Here is a 21,535-nt window from a genome sequence, read left to right on the forward strand (position 1 = left end):
TGGTGATCCGAATGCATTACAGTGGAGTCACGATTCTCCTAGTGAGGATTTAATTACTGCCCAAAAAGAAGACCCAATAATTGGCTTGTTTTATAGTCATATAGAAGATCCCAACCAAAATCCCATAAATAAGGAAGTATATAGTGGGAAGGAGGATTTACGTATCTTAATGAAATCCAAATCCCAATTCTCTTTATACCAGGGATTGTTGATACGAACCTCAAAGGGTGGCGTACAACAATGGGTCGTCCCACTTAAATTTAGAGGTTTGATGCTACAGCATGCCCATGATGCTCCCACTTCCGGTCATCGTGGAGAGAAGATCACGTATGAGATCCTGCGGGATTATGCCTACTGGCCTCATATGTTACGTGATGTGAAGGAATACTGCCAAGGTTGCCTAATATGTCCCCAATTTCAACCTACCAAGCCAACTCACAGAGCACCTCTCCAGAAGAGGGGGATATGTATGCCTTGGTCAGACCTTCAGATGGATTTTATTGGGCCAGTAACAAAATCTTCACGAGGAAATCGGTATATGTTAACAGTTACATGTTTATTCACCAAGTATGTCGAATGTATACCAGCACCAAATAATAGCTCCGAGACATGTGCTGCATTGCTAATAAATCATGTATTTTCTCGTTTTGGTTTACCTCAGAGGATAGAGTCTGATAGAGGATCGCACTTCACTAGCGAAGTGATGGCCAAATTGTGGAAAATTTTGGGGGTTAAAAGGAAATTGCATATCGCCTATCGGCCAGCCTCTAGTGGTGGTGTAGAACGATACAATCAGACCATCGTTAATGTCCTTAAGAAATTTGTTAAGGAAACAGGTAAAGATTGGGATGTCAAACTCCCGCTGGTCCTGATGGCGTTGAGGGCTACTCCGAATACAGTTACAAAAATGTCATCTTTTGAACTGATGACAGGTAGACGGATGGTACTGCCCCAGCACTTATTGTATCGCACTACAGATCAAAATTTGATCAATGCTACCACCACACACCAGTACATAGAGGATTTACGTAAACATCTGCAATATGCTTTTGCCTTTGCCCAGCGAAATTTGGAAAGAGCTGCAACTAGTGCTAAGACATACTATGATCTCAAAACCTCCAAGAAGGAATATGAGATTGGTGACAAGGTCTATCTATACAACTTTGCAAGAGACCAGATCAAGGAACGGAAATTCCTTCCATCTTGGAAAGGTCCGTTCTCTATCATTGATAAAATCTCTCCGGTCGCATATAAATTGCAGGTGACACGGTATGGTGAAATCAGTGATAGATGGGTGCACATTAACCAATTACGTGCTTGCCATCCGAAGTCTCAATTGCAGTTGTTGGAAGACTGAACCCACCAATTCCTATCTGGAGATATTGAGATCATTATTAAATTTCCTTTAAACATATAATTCATCTTTTGCCTTACAGGATCCAGTAACATAATTTTATGTATATCCATTACTCAAACTGTTCATTTTAATAATTTAGAAAGGAAGGCCCAGACTATGACCAGACCGGCGATCGGAGGTGTCAATGACCGGACCCTAGAAGGAAGCTATAATGTCCTGTGGGAAAGACCAGATGCCAGAGATCGATCCGGAGACGATAACCTGATGTCCCAGGCCACCAAGGGCCAGTCCAGAGGAAAAGACCCGCCTAGGAGACCGTCTAAGAGACCTGTCGTGCGGAGGACCCATGGACCCCAAGGTGGATGTGTCAGGCCAGGCCGGCCTCATCACAAGACCAGGATCGTCATCGGAAGTGTCCATCTAAAGACGCCGAGTCAAGTTGAGGAACAACCAGCATGACCGCTGCCATTTTATCATCGGAAATTTTTTTTTATTATTTCATTCCCTTCACCGGAGAAGACGAACAATCACCCTAGCCAAAAGCCTCACTCATGTTTTTCGATACAGACACCCCTATACACGTGCCTGTACCCCAAAAACAAAGGGGGATTTTGTTGTGGGCTTTTGGAATCATGTCAAAAATATGACTTTTATCAAGATATAATGTTATATAGCAAACAGCTCAGCAGAACCGGATGTTAAGAGTTAATCTTGTCTTGGTTAAACCTTCAAGAATTCTAGTTAAAGAACTGAAGAGAACAGGGAATTAAGACTTTTCCAAGACAATGGGATTGTTTAAACTGTCAACAAGGACTATTTGTATATGGAAGTGAGAAGAATGCATCTACAGAAAGTCAAACACATAGGACTCTGACTTGTAAACATTTCAACAATAATGAGACGGGAACTCAACTGTTTGGAAGCTTAACCAAAACCTGTAGAGTGTGATGAACCAACAAACCTCTGAAACTATTACTATCTACTATTGTTCACCAAGGGTGAAAGCATTAACAATTGTTTACCATGAGTCCGATACAAGGGCTAGGCAAACAGAGATTTTTTCCCTACACAGAGGAAATGTTGATGCTGAAACCAAGGGGTGAAATTCAGGACATTTAAGTTTAAAAGTTCACTGTATATCATTACAAAAATGTACTACAAAAACAGATTATAAATAAGATGTCATAGACTTTAAACACCACTAAATACTCAGTAATGGGAACTATATATCACTAACTTGAGTATTGAGATGATGGGAAGTAAGATGTATTATAAACTAGCATTAGTTACATGTCTTATCAGGAAACAAACAGGATGATACTTCAAGGAGGAATAACCGAATATACACCTATATTCCATGGTCCCTATTTAGAATATCATAGGTATGATCACTGCTATATCTGGATAGAGCCGTATATTTTATTCCTGAAATTACCTGAAGATTCCACCCAAGGTATGAGTCATCTCAAATACTCACATTGTTCTGTGATACATGACCGCCACCTGGCGGGCAGGTGAGAAATAGCTTATGTACACACATTTCTCAACTAGCCAATCAGGAAGCCTGGTGGGAAGGTATCTTAGAACAATGGACTAGTGGATATAAAAAGCCCATGTGCTGTAACATGAAAAAAAACCTCATGAAAAAGAAGAACCCTCATAAGACCTCATGGAAAGACCTGACATCTGAAGAAGATCTCTGCTGAAATAACTACTCTTCCATCTTTTCAAACTTCCTAAAACTTTAAACCTCTAAACTTATAACTTCCTACATTCTCCCCTATTGAATCTCTCACTTGCCTATATATCAGTCTAAAGGCGTTCCACTGCCAGCTAAATCCACGGGAGAGTTGCCTAGTCTGACGTCCGGGTGTGGTGAGATGTTTATTTGATTTGTATTAATTACTTTCTCTGTTGTGTAGAATCATAAAATTACCTTAGTGTATTACAACAATATTGGATAGTTAGATATATGTAGTCAGATACTGTGTTACTGTTAAAAAAATTGTTTATTGCCATATTATAAATTTTTCCATATTTCATAATTTATTGAATATTAATAACCAGAGTATCATATATCAAGGGCTTACTTCTTGCAAGCCTATGGCCACGGCATGTAAGAATATAACCTTTGAGATATTCGAAATTATTAATTATTAATAAATTTAATAAATATCATATCATTTAAATTTGTGATTGATGTAATTAGTTAGAGACATTATTAGTGTGTCTTACATTGGTAGGATATATTTTTGATTGTGTGTACCAATATTCATTTATCACCAGTCTTTTGTGTTTTGTGTTAATATATATATAATTTTTGTACATAAATAAATTTTTATATTTATCTATTATAAGGCAAATTTTGTGTGTATGGTACGAAATCATATTGGCTAAAAGAATTCAAGGTATAATAATAAGTGGTGATCAAATTATCAAGGTGTCCAAATTATTGGTTTACTAAATATTTGCCGTATTTTAACGGCTGGAGGCACTGTAATATTTCATCTAAGGGAAAGGGACACGCCCTTTATAAATAATATATATCCTTACATAAACCACCACAACAATATATATATATATATATATATAAACATTTTACAAAAATCTGCACACAGACCATAAACATACTTTTCATCTTCTGCCATGAAACATCTTTAAGTTAGTAATAAGGGTACTATGGCTAACCCAACTGTTTGATTCATATTATCCATATTCATATGAATTGGCATGAACAGTGCACCTGCATGTGGTCTTACTCAAACATTTCCCTGCTGTTTTTGTTGTGGGAATAATTTCAGTTAAACCTGGCATGAAAGAACGTAGTTGAAATCAGGCACACAGATGTGTGCCAGAAGCTCTTGCCTTCTTTCAAAGCTATTCCTATTCACCCCACAGACCAGCAAACCAGACATGCCTAAAATCTGACCCAGTCAGGTCAGCTGTCAACTGCCACATTGTAAAAATTACTCACACAAACTCAAGAATACAAGACAATGTTGAGTCTCTAAACGAAGATATCCCGTTGTAACTACTTAGAGACCTATGGCATGCATTTAATGTTTACTGCAAACAAACATTTATGTGACAAAGAATCATAGTTACATAGTTAGTCTGGCTGAAAAAAGACAAAAAGTCCATCTAGTTTAACCATAAAAAAAAAAAAGTTAAAATACTATACCCACAGTTCATCCAGAGGAAGGCAAAAAAAACCCAGCAAAGCATGATGCAATTTGCTCCTGCAGGGAAAAAAATTCCTTCCCGATCCCCTGGATCAACTTTACCTATAAATGTTAGTAACCAGTATATTCTGTGTATCCAAGAAATAATCCAGGCCTTTTTTAAAGCAATGCACTGAGCTGGCCAGAATAAACTCTTGAGGGAGTCTATATATATCTATATAAGTACCTGAAATAAAATAATAATAAAATAATAATTGAGGGAGTCTATTCCACATTTTCACAGCTCTCACTGTGAAGAAACCTTTCCGTTTTTGGAGATTACATTTCTTTTCCTTCAGACATAAAGAGTGCCCTCTTGTCCTCTGTGATGACCTCAGGGTGAATAACTCTACACCGAGTTCACTGTATGAACCACTGATGTATTTATACATGTTGATCATATCCCCCCTTAATCTCTTCTAATATTTCCTCAGAGCTGAGCTCCTCCATGCCTCTTATCAGTTTGGTTGCCCTTCTCTGTACTTTCTCCAGTTCCCCAATGTTCTTTTTGTGAATTGGTGCCCAAAACTGAACTGCATATTCCAGATGAGGTGTTACTAATGATTTGTACAGGGGTAATATGATATCTCTCTCTGGAGTCTATACTTCTTTTAGAAACCACAGTTTTGCATTGCATGCCATTATTAAGCTTGTGATCTACCAGAACTCCCAGATCCTTCTCCACCAATGATTCCCCCAGTTGTACCCCCCCCCAGTATGTATGATGCATGCATATTCTTTGCCCCCAAGTGCATAACCTCACATTTATCAACATTAACCTCATTTGCCACACAGTTGCCCAATTAAACAGTGCATTGAGGTCAGCTTGTAAGTTGGAGACATCCTGTAAGGATGTTATTCCACTGCACAGCTCGGTGTCATCTGCAAATACTGAAATGGTATTTATAATCCCAGACTCTATATTGTTTATAAATATATTAAAAAGTAAGGGTCCCGACACTGAATCTTGGGGTACACCACTGACAACCCTAGACCATTCAGAGTATGAATCATTAACCACTACTCTCTGAATACGATCTTTAAGCCAGTTTTCTATCCATTTACATACAGATTTTTCCAAGCCTGTAGACTTTACCTTGCACATTAGCTGTGTGTGGGGAACTCTGTCAAACGTTTATACAGCATTTATATAGCGCCAAAAGGTTTGCTCAGCGCTGTACATTATAGTGGGGGACAGTACATGAGACAATACAGTAACAAAACAATACACAAGGGGTTCGAGGGCCCTGCTCTTTCGAGCCTACAATCTACCATGTCCACCACCACCCCTCTGTTCAAGGTTTTGCTCACCTCCTCATAAAAAGAAATCAAATTTGTTTAACAACTTCTGTCTTTCATAAATCCATGCTGTCTGTTGATTAAATCCCCAGAGCACTATAGGTAACTAAAAGAATTATCAGAACAGCAGCAGCGCTCAGTGGTTCCTGCCACTGACTTCCACTCACTAAAGGATACAGTAGTGATGTGGAGGTCAACAGACCAAACCACTGAGTACTGCAGGGGACAGAGGTGGTCACCAGTTCTGGAAGTGCTGTTCTCTGAAAAAACTGCATAACTAGTGATGTGACAGCAGTAAAGGTATGCCATTATTAAAAATACCTAAAGTATGTGAGCTAATCACTTGAAATTAGCAAGATTTTAACAAATAACTTAAACAGTAACAGAGCATCTCAGTAACTTACCATTAAGCCAAGGTACAGCATACTCTGTTCTAAGTAGACCTTGTTGGGAGTGTCTGCATATGATTGGTTCACTGCCCAGAAAGGTAAAAGAGGTGCCAGAATATAATTCCCCATCTTTTGGAAAAAAAAAAAAAAAGACATATGTATCTTTAAAAACATATGAGCACTACAGACTTATTTAGACTACACTCACACTGGCGATTAGGACCGGTGTGAACTGTAACGGTAGGAATCAGAGATTCCTGCTGTGGTTCACAGTGGCTAGGTGCGGCCCCCAGCCTTGTTTGCTATAATGACAGCTCAGCCAGCCATTACCTGTGGTGATCGCTGCTGGATGCACACATAATCTGTCCAGCAGTGATCACCACAGGTAATCGCTGGTTATGCAGAGAGTCGTAAATAGCTGAGGCCGCCAGTGACATGTCAATATAGTGCATGCTGCCAGTGGCCGCAGATGACCACTGAGAGCCAAGGCAGTAATCTCAGATTCGTGCCACAATTCGTACCAGCCCTAATTGCTAGTGTTAATGTAGCCTTAGGCTTTATTTAACTAAGGGCTGGTTCACATCATGCCCACATCTGAATTCCAACCGCATGCAAAATGCTCTACATTTGCCATCTGCAACAGATGTCAATAAAAAGTTAACGACACCCCAAATGTAGGTAAAAACTTTTGTACCATGTGATCTGGTTGCAGTGCATTTTAAAAAGTAGTACAAGCGCTACTTCTGGTGCAGTGCGGTGCAGTTTTAGCCCATTTTAAATGAATGGGCTGAAATTGCACTGCGCAGAACCACATGTGAATTGCATAGAACACACAGTGTGTTCATGTGCGATTTAGATGTGAGCATTGTGTGAACTGGCCCTTAAACAATAACATGTACAGGTCACCAGAAAGTCTGTATATCTCACTCTTACGCTAAAACAGGATAACCCAGGAAACGATCGATACAACACTGGTCACAGCTTACCAAAAAAATTCCAGAAAAAAATAATGTATACACACAAGAGAATTGCTACTCCAGCCAATGAAAGGCAGGTACATGGATAAACAGGTTTTTTTTTTTTTTAAGAAGTGTAATCTGGTGGTTGGTAAAAATGAAAACACATTTCAGAATTATTGAAAGAATTAAATATTCATCTTATGCACTCAATAAGATGCCGCTACAATCTCCTACGTCCTGCGTCAGGATGGTCTAACTTTTTTCTTGCACTAACGTATGCACTTAATCTCAGGCTGCCCTTTCTGAATACCATGCTACAAATAAACCTCTGATCTAAGTTTACTTCCTGTAGAGGTGAATTAATAACTCATTTACATTTCACTACACATAGACTACTCTTCTGAAAATGAATGATGAATGAACTACGGCTGCTAAATTCAGTGGTGAGTTATGATGCAGTAAATATAACCTGCAGGCCACTTAATTGAAATACAGCTCTGGTAAGCATTCTGATGTCATAACAGTTGATTAGTGTACTTTAGATAATGTTTTGTCTGATAACCTCTCCTTTAGAATTTGACACTGCAACCTCTGGCACACATTACCTTTCTCAGCTTTACTTATTCTGCTGTTTTGTTCTGATAATAAATGACTTACCAACCATCACTGAAGTGTAACTCTGTGCAGGATCAAAAGGACAGCGTCCTTTACCGTCTTCATTTTTGCCTAACAGCCGAAAACTACTAAGTTCCTGCAAAAACAAAGATTCCTGCTGTGACATACCTGTAAGTTAACAACTTAACTCTCTATAGTTTGATAGCAATACTGGGCATTGTGATTCATTACAAAATACTTAGAATAAAACTAGCAGGGTCTCTTCTTCCCTAACCCAGTTTGCACATCATACTCACTAACAGGGAAACTGGAAGTCATATTAAAAAAGCATCATAGCAGAACTTACCAGAAAATCACAGGAGGGATGAAATGCATTGGTTCCACACACATATAGAGTGTTTTCATTGAGTGGCTGCAGCACTCTAATGTAGTTCAGACATTCTGTCTGTAATAAAAGAAACATGTAACATGTTATTAATGCAATAAGTGAAAAGTTTAAGCCAATATGCACAGAAATTGGCATTACAAGAAACAACTGCTTGGGAGCCTACACTGGGGTATACAAATAAAATATATGAAACACGAATACAAAGAACGTATTTATAGACATACAATTTCAAATAAAAGGATACATTCTGCCTAATTTCCAGAGTTCACATTTAAGGTTTCTGACTTGGCTCCAACTTTCCTGACTTGCATGCAAAAACAAAAATGAAAAATACCTGACCACTGAATGTTAAATATAGAGACAAACCCTAGAAGCAAAGGCTGTACACATGTTCATTCTAGTAACCCTAGAAAATAACATCTTAAGAGGGTCATGGAAATTGTAAATACTACAAACACTCATAGCTAATTATGCATCAAAGTCAAACGCTTAAGTACCTGTCTGGATTTGCCTTTCCGTACGCACTCTTTGCTCTTCTCTTCTGAGGCTTTCCAGTAAGCCTGGAATCAAAAGGTTAATATTATTTATAATTAACTTTTGCAAACTAGTGGAAGCTGCAAGAACCATATCAAGCCTATGAATATATACATTTAAACCCAATATTATAGATGTCAAAAATCCTTTAACCTGCTGCAGTCACTGATTAGGTGTTAAAAGCTAACGTCTGCTTTCTTACAATGTAGCATGTTCTATAAATATGGACTATGAAGTCATGGGCTAGGTGTTTGTTATAGGCTAACTCCTGCTCTTTTACCAAATTACATAAATATGGATATATTTAGGGTGTAAAATGGTGCCAACCTGCCCCCTCCCCCATCCTCTTCTGGTAGGTTGCAAAGTTCTTCTCCCCGGGGATCCTGTCCCTTTTTTAATTTTGCATAGTTGTATATGGCTGGTCCTGCACAGCCACATCATTCATTCACAGAGTTCTCTGAATGAACTACAAGTCCCATCTTGCACTGTGGCAGTGTGGTGATCAGAGGACAAGCAGCTCCAGAAAGTCTGCATGAATCCTTGCAATGCACCTGTGATCCACCGATAGTGGATACAATGCAACTGCAGGCGTCTATGCCAAAAAAAATAATATATAATGACGATAATTATAATAATATTAATAATAATAATAATAATAATAATAATAATAATAAATGCACAGGTTTTTTTTCCTGCAGATATGGGTAGATTTATTACTTGTTTTGCAAAGGGTGAATTTTGCCTTTAAGTGTCCAAATCTCATTTTATGGGACAGTTTCTCAGCTCTCCTTAGGTCGCACCAACAGGTCATGTGATCTGCTGGGAGCATTTAACCAATGGAGTGTTAATATAAAGTGTTATTTATAACAATTACATCCAGTGAACGCTGATAGTGATATGCTGTTTAAAAATATTTTAATCCAAGGTTATTATTATAGTTTATTGCTAGTCCAGAATTTGACATTAATAAAGATCTTGTTTAATCCAATATCCTAATCTATGTTTATATACCTTTCTGTAACCCCCTCCAAAGCACGATCCCAGCAAGCTCTACTACACTACATGGTACAGGTACCTTCTGACAAGGCCATTCATTTGCATGTATGCCAAGGGAATGGAGCGGTGTACTGTACAATAACCCATAAATTATACAGATGTGCTCAGAACATGGCTAAATTATTGATGTAAAATGTTTCATTATCTGGTTATCCTTTTTGATAGTGTTTTGTAAAACCAGCAACAGTACGTGTATGTTTCCTTTCAGCAAAGTTAACACATTAAATGAAAGCATACTTTTTTTCTATACAGGGATTAGCATTCAGAGGGAGACTTTTTTTATTACAAATACCATCAATACATTCTACTACACAAACAAAACCCACCAGAAATGTACTCCGTAAGAGAACTTGAACTGAAGTATCTGTCGGTGCAAAATAATTACCCACCTCATGTTTCTTCTCTGAAATATTCAGTGAATTTACTGCAAAAATGACTTCCCGTGCTCCAATATATAAAACATTCTTGTCTTCACTTAGTAATAATGTTGAATAATTATAAACTTCTTGTTCCTTGAAATGAGTTAAACTAATTTCTGCAAAAAGAAAAATAAAAAAGTAAGCTGGTGCTCTACATATCTTCTGTATCCTAACCAGGGGCGGACTGACAACTCATGGGGCCCCCCGGGCAATAGGGGATCATGGGGCCCCTGTGTCCTCTCCCACACTCAAACCACACCCAAAAAAGCCTATGAAAGGTACCAGGGGCATCTCATGGAGCCCCCTACTGACCCCAGGCCCTCGGGCAGTGCCCAAGTGCCCGAATAGTCAGTCCGCCCCTGATCCTAACCATACCATACCATATCATACATTCATCTAGATTTTGCAAGCATACAGGAAAAATATGAAAATGACTTTGGTATATTTATAATCCAGTAATTTTCTTCAAACACAAACATGCCTCATAGTAGCATGTAGGGAGGTATATGCAACAAAGAATCAAGGGATTAGAGGAATTGGATTTCTTATTGATCTAAGTTTAGTAAACAGAAATCCTAATAGATGCTACAGACTATTGTACTTGACACATAATAGTCTGCAATGCATTAAGCACTTTCCTACCAGGGCAACATTTCATTTTTCACACACAAAATTGCAGATTTTTGCAAGAAATTAAGTTTTCTATGTTTATATTTTCAGGAAAAGATACACTAAAATGAATTTTAGTGCACACAAACACATTACCCATTTTTTTGTGACATATAAAAGATGGGGTTGCATCCAGTAAATAGATACCACACATATCAAGGCTTAAAACTGTGCATGACCGGGAAATGGTGAAGACTACAGTATCCAAAATGCTAAATTTCAAAAGACTTTACAGGTTGTCAGTTTAGAGTAAACAGTGACTGATGACCACAGAATTATCGCTCTCGCTCCACCATTCACAGTGATACCTAACTTGTGTGGTACAATCACTGTTTACATGTAAGTGCACGCCCTACTTGTACGTTTGCATTTGAGTGTGTGCATGGGATTACAGGTTGCTCTTAAAGATATTTACATTTTTATTTAATTTATTATGTACATTTTTTTACTTTTTTACATTTATTTTATTATAATTTTAAATATTTTAACACTATTTTTTAATTTAACTTTTGCTATCATAAGGGGGATAACAAGCCCCCTATGTCATAGAATTGACAGGTGACAGATTCTCTTAACTCACTTAAACTGATCAAGCACAAGACTGTTTACCGGGCATTTTAGCTGGGATTTTGAAAACTCTCAACCTGTAAATACTCAAGAGATACCCAGTTCATTAAACGCAGCAGAGATTAAGGAATAGGGTAGCTCTTCACTGTACTGGCTCTACAGCCGCCTGGATCAATTTTACAGTAAAGCCAGCAGCCATGAGCTTGTTTTAACCCCATAAACACATGGACATTTATAAACATACCGTGATGGGCTAAGGCTGATGCTGCATGGCTTGAATTGTGGCAGATTCCTGATGAACCAGCCAAAATTCTAGCTGTGGGTGGCCTTGTCGCCACCACCTGCTCACAATAGCCGACAGAGAAAATTACACCATCCCAAAATATGTAGGGATATTCTTTTGATTTCAGTAAAGTTGGAGATCAGACATCTGGTTACTATTTCTGTCTGTGCCCCCTTACTCCATCCAAGAGTTTCCTACCTTCTTTTTCTTGTGTTACGACGACAAGAAAAGGTGGGAGTTGTTGTCAATGGGACAGAAGGCACACACAGCAAAAGAAATATTGTCAAGGCAAGCCATAGATTGCAAGAAATTGCTTGATGAAAATCGACTGCTTGATTCCCCCAGTATGTATGCTACCAGTGAGATGTCTCACAATGATACACTACTGGCAGCTATAGCCACCGGCAGTAATCGCATGAAAATGGGTGCCAAATTTCTGGATCTGGCAACTAAAAGATGCACATATAATGGTCTAACTATTCATCAGATAACACTACATGCATTTTTTTTCGATATGCACGAACTTCACAAAAAAACAAAAAAAAAAAAGGCTGGTTGTACTGAAGTGGATAGATGGATCAACTTCAGTACAATCAGCCTGCCCATAGATGGATCACATAGGTCCCTGCTGAGCCGGCTGAGGTTTGACCCATCTATGGCCAGCTTTAGTTAAAGCCCTTCCTTACTCAAATTCATTTTTGTCTGTTAGGGCCCTTTTCAAGCGATATGCTTGAGTGGAATTTCTGACTTGAACACGGCTACACCACTTCCTTGGATGAATTAGTACTTCGCTAACAGGTTTGTCTGTAGTCATTCTTTCCCTACAACAAGGAGCTAACATTTGCAATGTTTTTTTAGCAACCCATATTTCATTATTTCTTTGTTGTAAGTGTATAAGAAGTCAAGAACTTCTCTAATGGAAAAAACATTAAAATCTAGAATGACAGAGACATTTTTATACAGTCATACATGCTTTTTGCGTTTAATTTTTTAAGTATTAATTAAATCCTAAAAATGAACTGGAAAAAGGTATAAAAAACAACAAATCAGTGGTATACACCTTGCGGGCTCATTTCCACTAGCAGTTGAGAGACATTTTTACTATCCCCCCCAACTGCTCCCCCTTTAGCTGCAGAGGCAGTGACTGGGGATGCACACATGCTAGAGCAGAAATGTGGCATGCTAGTGTGAGGTTCAAGGGGTTAAAGCAGGCCTTGAGGAGGCGACAAAACTCCTCCTTACCACCTGTCACTTTTTCTGTAAAGAGCAATCACTCTTCAGAGATCAAAGAAAGTGTGAACAAGCCCTTAGACAGTAGTAGTAAGATATCAGGTAATAGAAGTAATTTGAATTGAAGTCCAGCTATGCAGTTCCCAAATCGGTGTATTGCCACAGCACTGTGGCATGTATGGGTGCCATATTTCTGGATCTGGCAACTAAAAGATGCACATGTAATGGTCTAACTATTCATCAGATAACACTACATGCAATTTTTTTCGATATGCACAAACTTCACTTTGCTGAATCAGAACAGAACATCGCTGGATCCCCCAACTGTTACTTTGAGCTATGACTGTTTTGAACTGAAATCAGTCTCATCAGATGTAAATCAGACCATATGGGGTTTCTTCAGTAGGTGTAAAGGAAACACTTTGGTAACACTTGGGTGACAAGGAGTTTTTACAAAAAGAGAAAATTCTTCCACTAAAATGTCTTACACAACACAGAAACTTTGCTAAAAAGGGAACTATGTCTGACCACCTTTCACATGGCTGTTTTAGTAGATAACTTATAAGCCGGGTTAACTAAATAATGCCAACTGTGAAAATAGTAGTCAAATTCAAACATGCCTATTGTACATACATATTATTTAAAAAAAAAGCCACTCAAAAAAGGTGCCATGGCACTTGACAGAACCTGATTTTTACAATATTCTTCAAACTGATATAAGAAGGTAGGTGTGTAAGCTTTGCAGAATTAACCACATTAAGTATAGTATTCACAATAAAAAAGTTGAAAAAAGTGCTGGCTCATGCTAGTGCTACTTCAGTTGCAACTTGAGTCGCACAGAACTACATTACAAGAGAAATCACATTATATTTATTGTTGCTCGTTCAAATCAATGCGACTCAACACGGATTTTGGAAAAGGCTCCAGTGCTACTTTGGTGTGATTTACTGTGCAACTCAGCCCCATAAAATATGCAAAAACACAGCCAAGTTGCACTACATAATCTCTGCAAAAATCGCATCGCAGTAGTGTGAACTGAGCATTAAACAGTATATACAAGGAAGTCAAACTGGTCAAAACAAAATTATATTTATGAAGTAAAATAAATTGTAAGATCAGGAATATAGCAATGATGGTAAAACCAATATGGGAAATGTGAGATGAGAACAGCTTGAAAGTAGAAAAAAAGGCTATAATTGAATTCTGATATAAATCATTTTCTACCTGTTTGTTGCCACGTGATCCTGGGCTCTGGAAATAATGTCGCAGCTGGCAGGACAAAACACAGGAGCGTATACAGACGGTGTACAAATGCCATGCTAGGTGGAAGCAGATCCAACGATTCAGATGCCAAAGGATGTGATCTAACAGCTGTGCCAAGGCGGGAGCAAACTGATGAGAAGCATGTATGGACCGTTACTTCAGACCAGATAACATCGTCAGGTCAGCTCCACAAAATGTGACTCTGAGCAAGAGTTTTCTGTCTTTATGAATCATCTGGAAAAAAAATAGGAAGTTCTGGTTAGACACACTTCCTACATACACTGATACTGCACTACAAAGAGGAAAAAGCTTTACAATCTACAGCTATCTGCAACAGTTATCTGTCACTACAGTAAATAGAAAGCATAAAAACAGCTACATTTAAGTGATATCTAATCATTTCAGGGCTGAAAAAAAGTGTTTTTGAGTTCAATAACTATGGGGTGACCTTTTGCTCACGACTGCCTTAAGCCCCATACACATAATCAGAAAATCATACGAAAAATACCGCTTTTGGAGCGATTGGCCGATCATTTGTATACAGCTATTGACAGACGTTCATTTGAAATCATCCGAAGGGAAAAACACATTTTTTCACATACGATACCAGATCATAATAGAGATAAAAGATATAATTTTCCTTTAATCGGTACAGGTCTTGCAAAAAAAAAAAAAAGATCATTCGTCCAATATTCTCATCGTGTGTACGAGGCATTAGGAAATGTAGTCATTTAATAAGCTATAAATAACTAGAAACTCTACATACAGCAGATTTTCTTGAAAAGGATGCAATGAAAAGGTTTAGATGGCTGGACTAGATTATACATGATCAAAGTACTGGCGGCTCTGTGTCAGCTCAACTATGTAACAATCATTAACCAAATGTAATAAATACAGGAATAAATATTAGCTCACTCATTTTCACATTTTTTTTTACTTAACCGAATGTTTTTAGATCTTCATTCTTTAGAACAAAAACTGTGTGCACCACAATTAGCACTAATGACTGTAATAATCAGGGAGACAGCAAATCTTTTTTTCAGGGTACTACAGTTCCTTGAAAGTATTCATACCCCTTGAAATTTTCCACATTTTGTCATGTTAAAACCAAAAACATAAATGTATTTTATTGGGATTTTATGTGATAGACCAGCACAAAGTGGCACATAATTGTGAAGTGGAGGGAAAATGATAAATGGTTTTCAACATTTTTTACAAATAAATCTGTGAAAAGTGTGGTGTGCATTTGTATTCAACCCCCCCACCACCACAAATTTCAATAAAATACATTTATGTTTTTGGTTGTAACATGACAAAATTTGGAAACTTTTAAGGGGTATGAATACTTTTTCAAGGCACTGTATACTGCAGTACCTTGTATAACTCAGGTTTTATTGTCAAAGCTTGACAATAATCTGCCGCCTGCTCAGCGGAGAAACTGTATGCTGATCCCCACTGAGCAGATGGGAGAGAGATCTGTGTCCGCTCTGCACAGCCCGCTGTTCTCTATGGGGTGGATGTAAACAGACTGCCTGACTGTTTACATCCGGCTGTCATCCAAACCAGTCCGGCTTTTTTAGCGGATTGGATGCAGGCAGGTGTAAACAGACATGTCCATTTACATCGGCCTCTCCATACAGAATAATGGATGGTTAGATCAGGTCCACCTGAAAAATGGACAGGTGAACCCGATTGGGATCCTCCTGTGTGAAAGAGCCCTTTAAAGCGGTTTGGCCATCATGCACAGCTGCACCAGATTTTGCATTCTCCAGTTTTAGTAAATCTCCTCCATAATATGAAATTCAATCATTACATTTTTATTTACACATTAGTAGGAAAAACGTTTTTGCTGATTATTATTAGTTCAGTAATACCATGCTGCAAATTCTACAAGCCTGTAATGCCATGTACAAGTCAACTATAAATAACAACATACTAAACCTTTAACACACATGGCACAGAACTAAACATATGTGGTTTCCAGCTATCTCAGAGGACTACAGAGCCCCTGCAATGCAGCAGAGAAGGGGTGGAGATGTCCTGTAGTCCTGTCCTAGATTGACAACTCTGTTCCTCCCCAGACACAGTACAGTAGTAGTGAAGGAGCATTGTCACCCTAGGACAGGAAGTGTGTTAGTAGCAGGATCACCTGGTGAAAATATAGAAAAAAAAAGACAAAAAGAAAAAAAGAAAAAGAGAAGCAAGGCCTCATTCATATGGTAATCACATTTCAGAGCTGGTTGACAGACAGATGATAGAAAATTAGCGATCTCTCGGATGCCTTTTTTTGGGGGGGGGGGCGGGGGGCACAGTATTGCGCACAACCATATGTAATCAGAAATGGCTGCATCATTTATTTGAATGGGGCACAATCGATGACGCTACCACCTGACAAAAGCAACATGCTTTAAATGTGTATTATTACAGACATATCCACTGGCAATGTAAATTTTCCACCATGCAAAAAAACCCCATAAAAATCTGTTTTCACTGCCACTCTGCCATCCAAATGAACAAGGTCTAAAAATTACAAAGCTAAAATATATTAAATTTTTGTTATTGTGTACAGATGCACTTAAAAAAATAAAAACAAAAAAAACCCTTTTCTACCAGGATACATCTTTAAACAGCTGATCAGCAGCTCTTTACTTACCGGTTCTGTTTATAAATGGCACTGGATAAATAGTTGTCACACAACTGCTATACCCAATAATCGCTGTGTACCAAGTCATCATTAAATGTCTCAGTACACAGAAACACTGTACTGAGCCAATCCAAAGAACTGGGTACCATGTGACCGCTGTGAGTGGTCATCACTGCAATCACATATTGTTTACACTCAGCATTGATTCCCCCCCCTCCCCCCTACGATGGGATTGAGTACCTGTCAATGGTGAAAGAATGAATGGATCAGCAGCTGCAAATTCTGTTTGACTGACACAAGGGATTGGGGTCTTTTAAACCCTTTCATCTCTCCCTACTCTCCTACAAACATTATCTACATGCTGTCTTTATTGATCCTTTCACCTCATTATCCTGCACATGTGAAAATTAACTTCAATTCTATCCTCCCACTGTATGTGACCTGTACATTAACCCCTCTACTTCCTCCTCCCCCTTCGAATGACCTGTACATTTAATGTTCCTAGTGCAGCATTCCCAAGATCCATGGTTAACCCTCTCAATATCAGCATGTCTCTTAACTTCCAAAAATTTGAGATCACATTGGGGTGTCCACTTTCCAAAAAGGGGTCATTTTCAGGGTTTCTGTTCTTGTATTTTTAATAAAAAGTAAAAACAGCTTTTTTTTATTCTTGTTTTGGGGGTTTTCTATAGTAAAAAAAAAAAAAAAAATGATTGAATCCCCCCCCCCCCCCCAAAAAAAAAACATTGATTAAAATATCACAAAGAGAAAGCTCGGTCTCAAAAAATGCTATAAAATTATTTTGGGTATAGTGTGGAGTGACAAAGAAACTGTCAGTCAAACTATCACAGCACTGTAATGAAGGGGTATTACAGGCTGGTACTCAAAGGAAGCATACATAATGGCTCTATAGCAAACTACAGGCAGAACTCTTCTACTTTCACTTTGTACTTTTATCTGGTGAGTAATGTCTATTGATGTATTCATGTATCTGACACTACTGACATCAGCCCCCCCCCCCAAAAAAAGGAAAAAGAGAAAACTGGAAAACCTCCTAAATCTAACTACGACTACAGTTGTGACCAAAATTATTCAACCCCCACTGAAATTGAGTGTTTTGGCCAGTTTGACATTGCTTTTGATCATTCAGTCATCTTGCTTACATTTACATTAAAGAGGCACTTGTAGGTCAGACAAATATAACATAACAGTTATAATGAAATAACCACAAATGTCTTTTCTGTGCTCACAGCATTATCAGTTTTATTCAACCCCCAAGTGACATTCAATCTTAGTACTTAGTACAGCATCCTTTTACAGTTATAACAGCTTTTAAACGTGAAGCATAGCTTGACACAAGTGTCTTGCAGCGATCTACGGGTATCTTCGCCCATTCTTCATGGGCAAAGGCCTCCAGTTCAGTCACATTCTTAGGCTTGCGCACTGCAACTGCTTTCTTTAAGTCCCACCAGAGGTTCTCAATCGGATTTAAGTCTGGTGACTGCGATGGCCACTCCAAAATGTTCCAGCCTTTCCTCTGCAACCATGCTCTAGTGGACTTGGAGGTATGCTTGGGATCATTGTCCTGTTGAAAGGTCCAACGTCTCCCAAGCCTCAGGTGTGTGACGGACTGCATCACGTTTCCATCCAATATCTCCTGGTACTGAAGAGAATTCATGGTACCTTGCACACGCTGAAGCTTCCCTGTACCTGCAGAAGCAAAACAGCCCCAAAGCATGATTGACCCTCCACCATGCTTCACAGTAGGCAAGGTGTTCTTTTCATCATAGGCCTTGTTCTTCCTCCTCCAAACATAGCGTTGATCCATGGGCCCAAACAGTTCTAATTTTGTTTCATCAGTCCACAGAACACTATCCCACAACTTTTGTGGTTTGTCCACATGGCTTTTGGCATACTGCAGTCGACTCTTCTTATTCTTTGGAGACAGCAAGGGGGTACGCCTGGGAGTTCTGGCACGGAGGCCTTCATTACGCAGTGTGCGTCTTATTGTCTGGGCTGAAACTTCTGTACCCACATCTGACAAATCTTTTCTCAGTTCCTCAGCAGTCACACGGGGACTTCTCTCCACTCTACGCTTCAGGTAGCGCACAGCAGTCGAAGTCAGCATCTTCTTTCTGCCACGACCAGGTAGCGTTTCAACAGTGCCCTTTGCCTTGAATTTGCGAATGATGCTTCCTAAGGTGTCTCTTGGTATGTTTAACATCTTTGCAATCTTCTTATAGCCATTGCCCTTCCTGTGAAGAGAAATCACCTCTTCTCTTGTCTTCCTGGACCATTCTCTTGCCTTCACCATGTTTGTAACCACACCAGTAAATGTCTAGAAGGAGCTGAGTATCACAGTCATTTTAAAGCTGCCTAATTGGTGCTTATTATGCTTGATTGCTGCTCGGTGACATCCACAGGTGTTTTCAATACCTGATGGAAAGCACCTGTATGAACCTCTGTTCTTCAGAGTGGTAGTCTTTAAGGGGTTGAATAATTGTGGCAATGAAGAAACCACATAAGAACCATTTACTACTGTATTACATAAACAATTGATGTCATTTTAGTTGCATTTGGGTAGTTACAACGTCCTTGTAGGATTTGATTCTGAATACAATTCCAAATGTACACTATAGTCCCTAAACCCCTTTACAGCATTGGGGGTTGAATAATTTTGGTCACAACTGTAAATAAAACACACATTGTACCTGCCTATCAGCAATTAAACAGTAAAAGAATGCCCATATTAATCCAATTAGAAAATGGCACAGAGCCAAGGTATGTGACACCCAAACTACGCACGACCCCTGATAGGCAACAGGCGTTGTGTAGTGCATCTTGGGACATTGCTGCTGTGCCAGAGATCTTTTCCAGACGCACAGAAAGCCTTTATTGCTGATCTTCAGACATATTTACTCAAATGTTCATATTAACTAACCCGATAGATGGCTAACATGCAGGAACACATTAAGTATTGCTCTAAAATATACAAGGCAGTCACACATTGTGAGCATTACGATGGACACTCACCCCAGGGCTGTGTAATGCGCTGTACAGACTGTTATACCATCAGGACAGGACATTGTGCTTACTATGTGCAGGGCGTTGGGAGGGGTGGCCAGGATTTTTGGATTTCATTTCATTCACATTTCATTTTTCGTGAAAAAGGTGAACTTACCCTTTATGTGCTCTTCACACCAGCGGCCACATTATACTTCTGGTGTGACCTTTGAAAGGAGTGCTGCTGATGCGTAGTAAATGACCCATTGCACTTTCTACAATGTGTTGTACTGTGAAGCTAGTGGAATATTACTCCTGTGCTACCTTCAATATCTCAATCACAAATATTGTAATACAATATGATGTGAGCAGCTGCCAGCATCAACATTGTGTTCCCACACTCTCACCGTGAATTAAAGCAATACAAGAAATGCTGCCCTGCTGCTAAGTGAAATGTGCAAAGGACTATTATCCTAAATAAGTGCCTACAAACCCTAAACAATGGAATACCTACTAAACCAAAATACAAAGGTAAATAATAAAGTGTATACAACAATGTGTAAATGCTGTGTCTATCTTAACAAGTCCATACGGTTTATACCATAGAATAAACACAAAATTTATGTGCCAAATTTCACTCAAAATTCCATTGAAAATTCTTGCATGCTCCTAGAAACCGATACTCTTAGTGCTCCTAGGGTCAAACAATGCCACCTCAGTGCTCACAGAACTCTCACCTTCAATATACTTGAATGCACCTAAGAGTTTATTTATGCAGGTTCCTTCACTCTATGGATCCTCCAATACTCTCTGTCCACAAGGGGCTCTCATTAATTCCTCTGGTCTGTGAGCACTAATGAAGAGCACGTAGCAATATTGGGCTGTTGTGTGTGCGCAACAATACAGAATAAAATGAAGAGCACATAGTAATATTGGACCGTTGTGTGTGCGCAACAGTACAGAGAAAAAAGAAGAGAACATAGCAATATTGGGCCACTGTGTGTGCGCAACAGTCCAGAATATAATAAAGGGCACATAGTAATATTGGGCCGCTCTGTGTGCGCAACAGTACAGAACATAATAAAGAGCACATAGTAAATTTGGGCCATGCTGTGTGCGTGCAACAGTACAGAATATAATGAAGAGCACATAGCAATATTGGGTCGCTGTGTGTGCGCAACAGTCCAGAATATATTAAAAAGCACATACCAATACTGGGCCGCTGTGAGCAGCCGTCCAGGATATAATGAAGAGCACATAGCAATATTGGGCCGCTGCATGTGCGCATCAGTAAAGACTATAAAGAAGAGCACATACCAATATTGGGTCGCTGAGTGTGCGCAACAGTCCAGAATAAAACGAAGAGCACATACTAATATTGTGCTGCTGTATGTGCGCAACAGTCCAGAATATAATGAAGAGCACATACCAATACTGGGCCGCTGTGTGCAGCCGTCCAGAATATAATGAAGAGCACATAGCAATATTGGGCCGCTGCATGTGCGCATCAGTAAAGACTATAAAGAAGAGCACATACCAATATTGGGTTGCTGTGTGTGCAAGGGTCCAGAATATAATGAAGAGCACATAGTAATATCTGCTCGTCACACCTTTAGAAATGTTTATAGTATACAACAGG

General features: G+C 39.0%; 1 protein-coding gene across 1 annotated transcript in view; it reads right to left on the minus strand.

Moving 5' to 3' along the window:
• Positions 1-21,535, minus strand: part of LOC149462258 (semaphorin-4D-like) — a 151,636-nt gene that overhangs the window by 42,826 nt on the left and 87,275 nt on the right. Inside the window, exons 3-8 of the mRNA XM_089677137.1 lie at positions 14,211-14,483; positions 10,208-10,353; positions 8,726-8,788; positions 8,187-8,285; positions 7,883-7,976; positions 6,282-6,395 (exon numbers count right to left, since the gene is read on the minus strand). Of these exons, the coding sequence (XP_089533263.1) occupies positions 6,282-6,395; positions 7,883-7,976; positions 8,187-8,285; positions 8,726-8,788; positions 10,208-10,353; positions 14,211-14,304 (610 nt within the window). The 5' untranslated portion in view covers positions 14,305-14,483. The remainder of the gene's footprint in view (positions 1-6,281; positions 6,396-7,882; positions 7,977-8,186; positions 8,286-8,725; positions 8,789-10,207; positions 10,354-14,210; positions 14,484-21,535) is intronic.

Source organism: Staurois parvus, unplaced genomic scaffold (genome assembly GCF_062004578.1).
Source record: "Staurois parvus isolate SC_StPar_1 unplaced genomic scaffold, SC_StPar_1.0 ptg000178l, whole genome shotgun sequence".
NCBI classification, from domain to species: Eukaryota; Metazoa; Chordata; class Amphibia; order Anura; family Ranidae; genus Staurois; species Staurois parvus.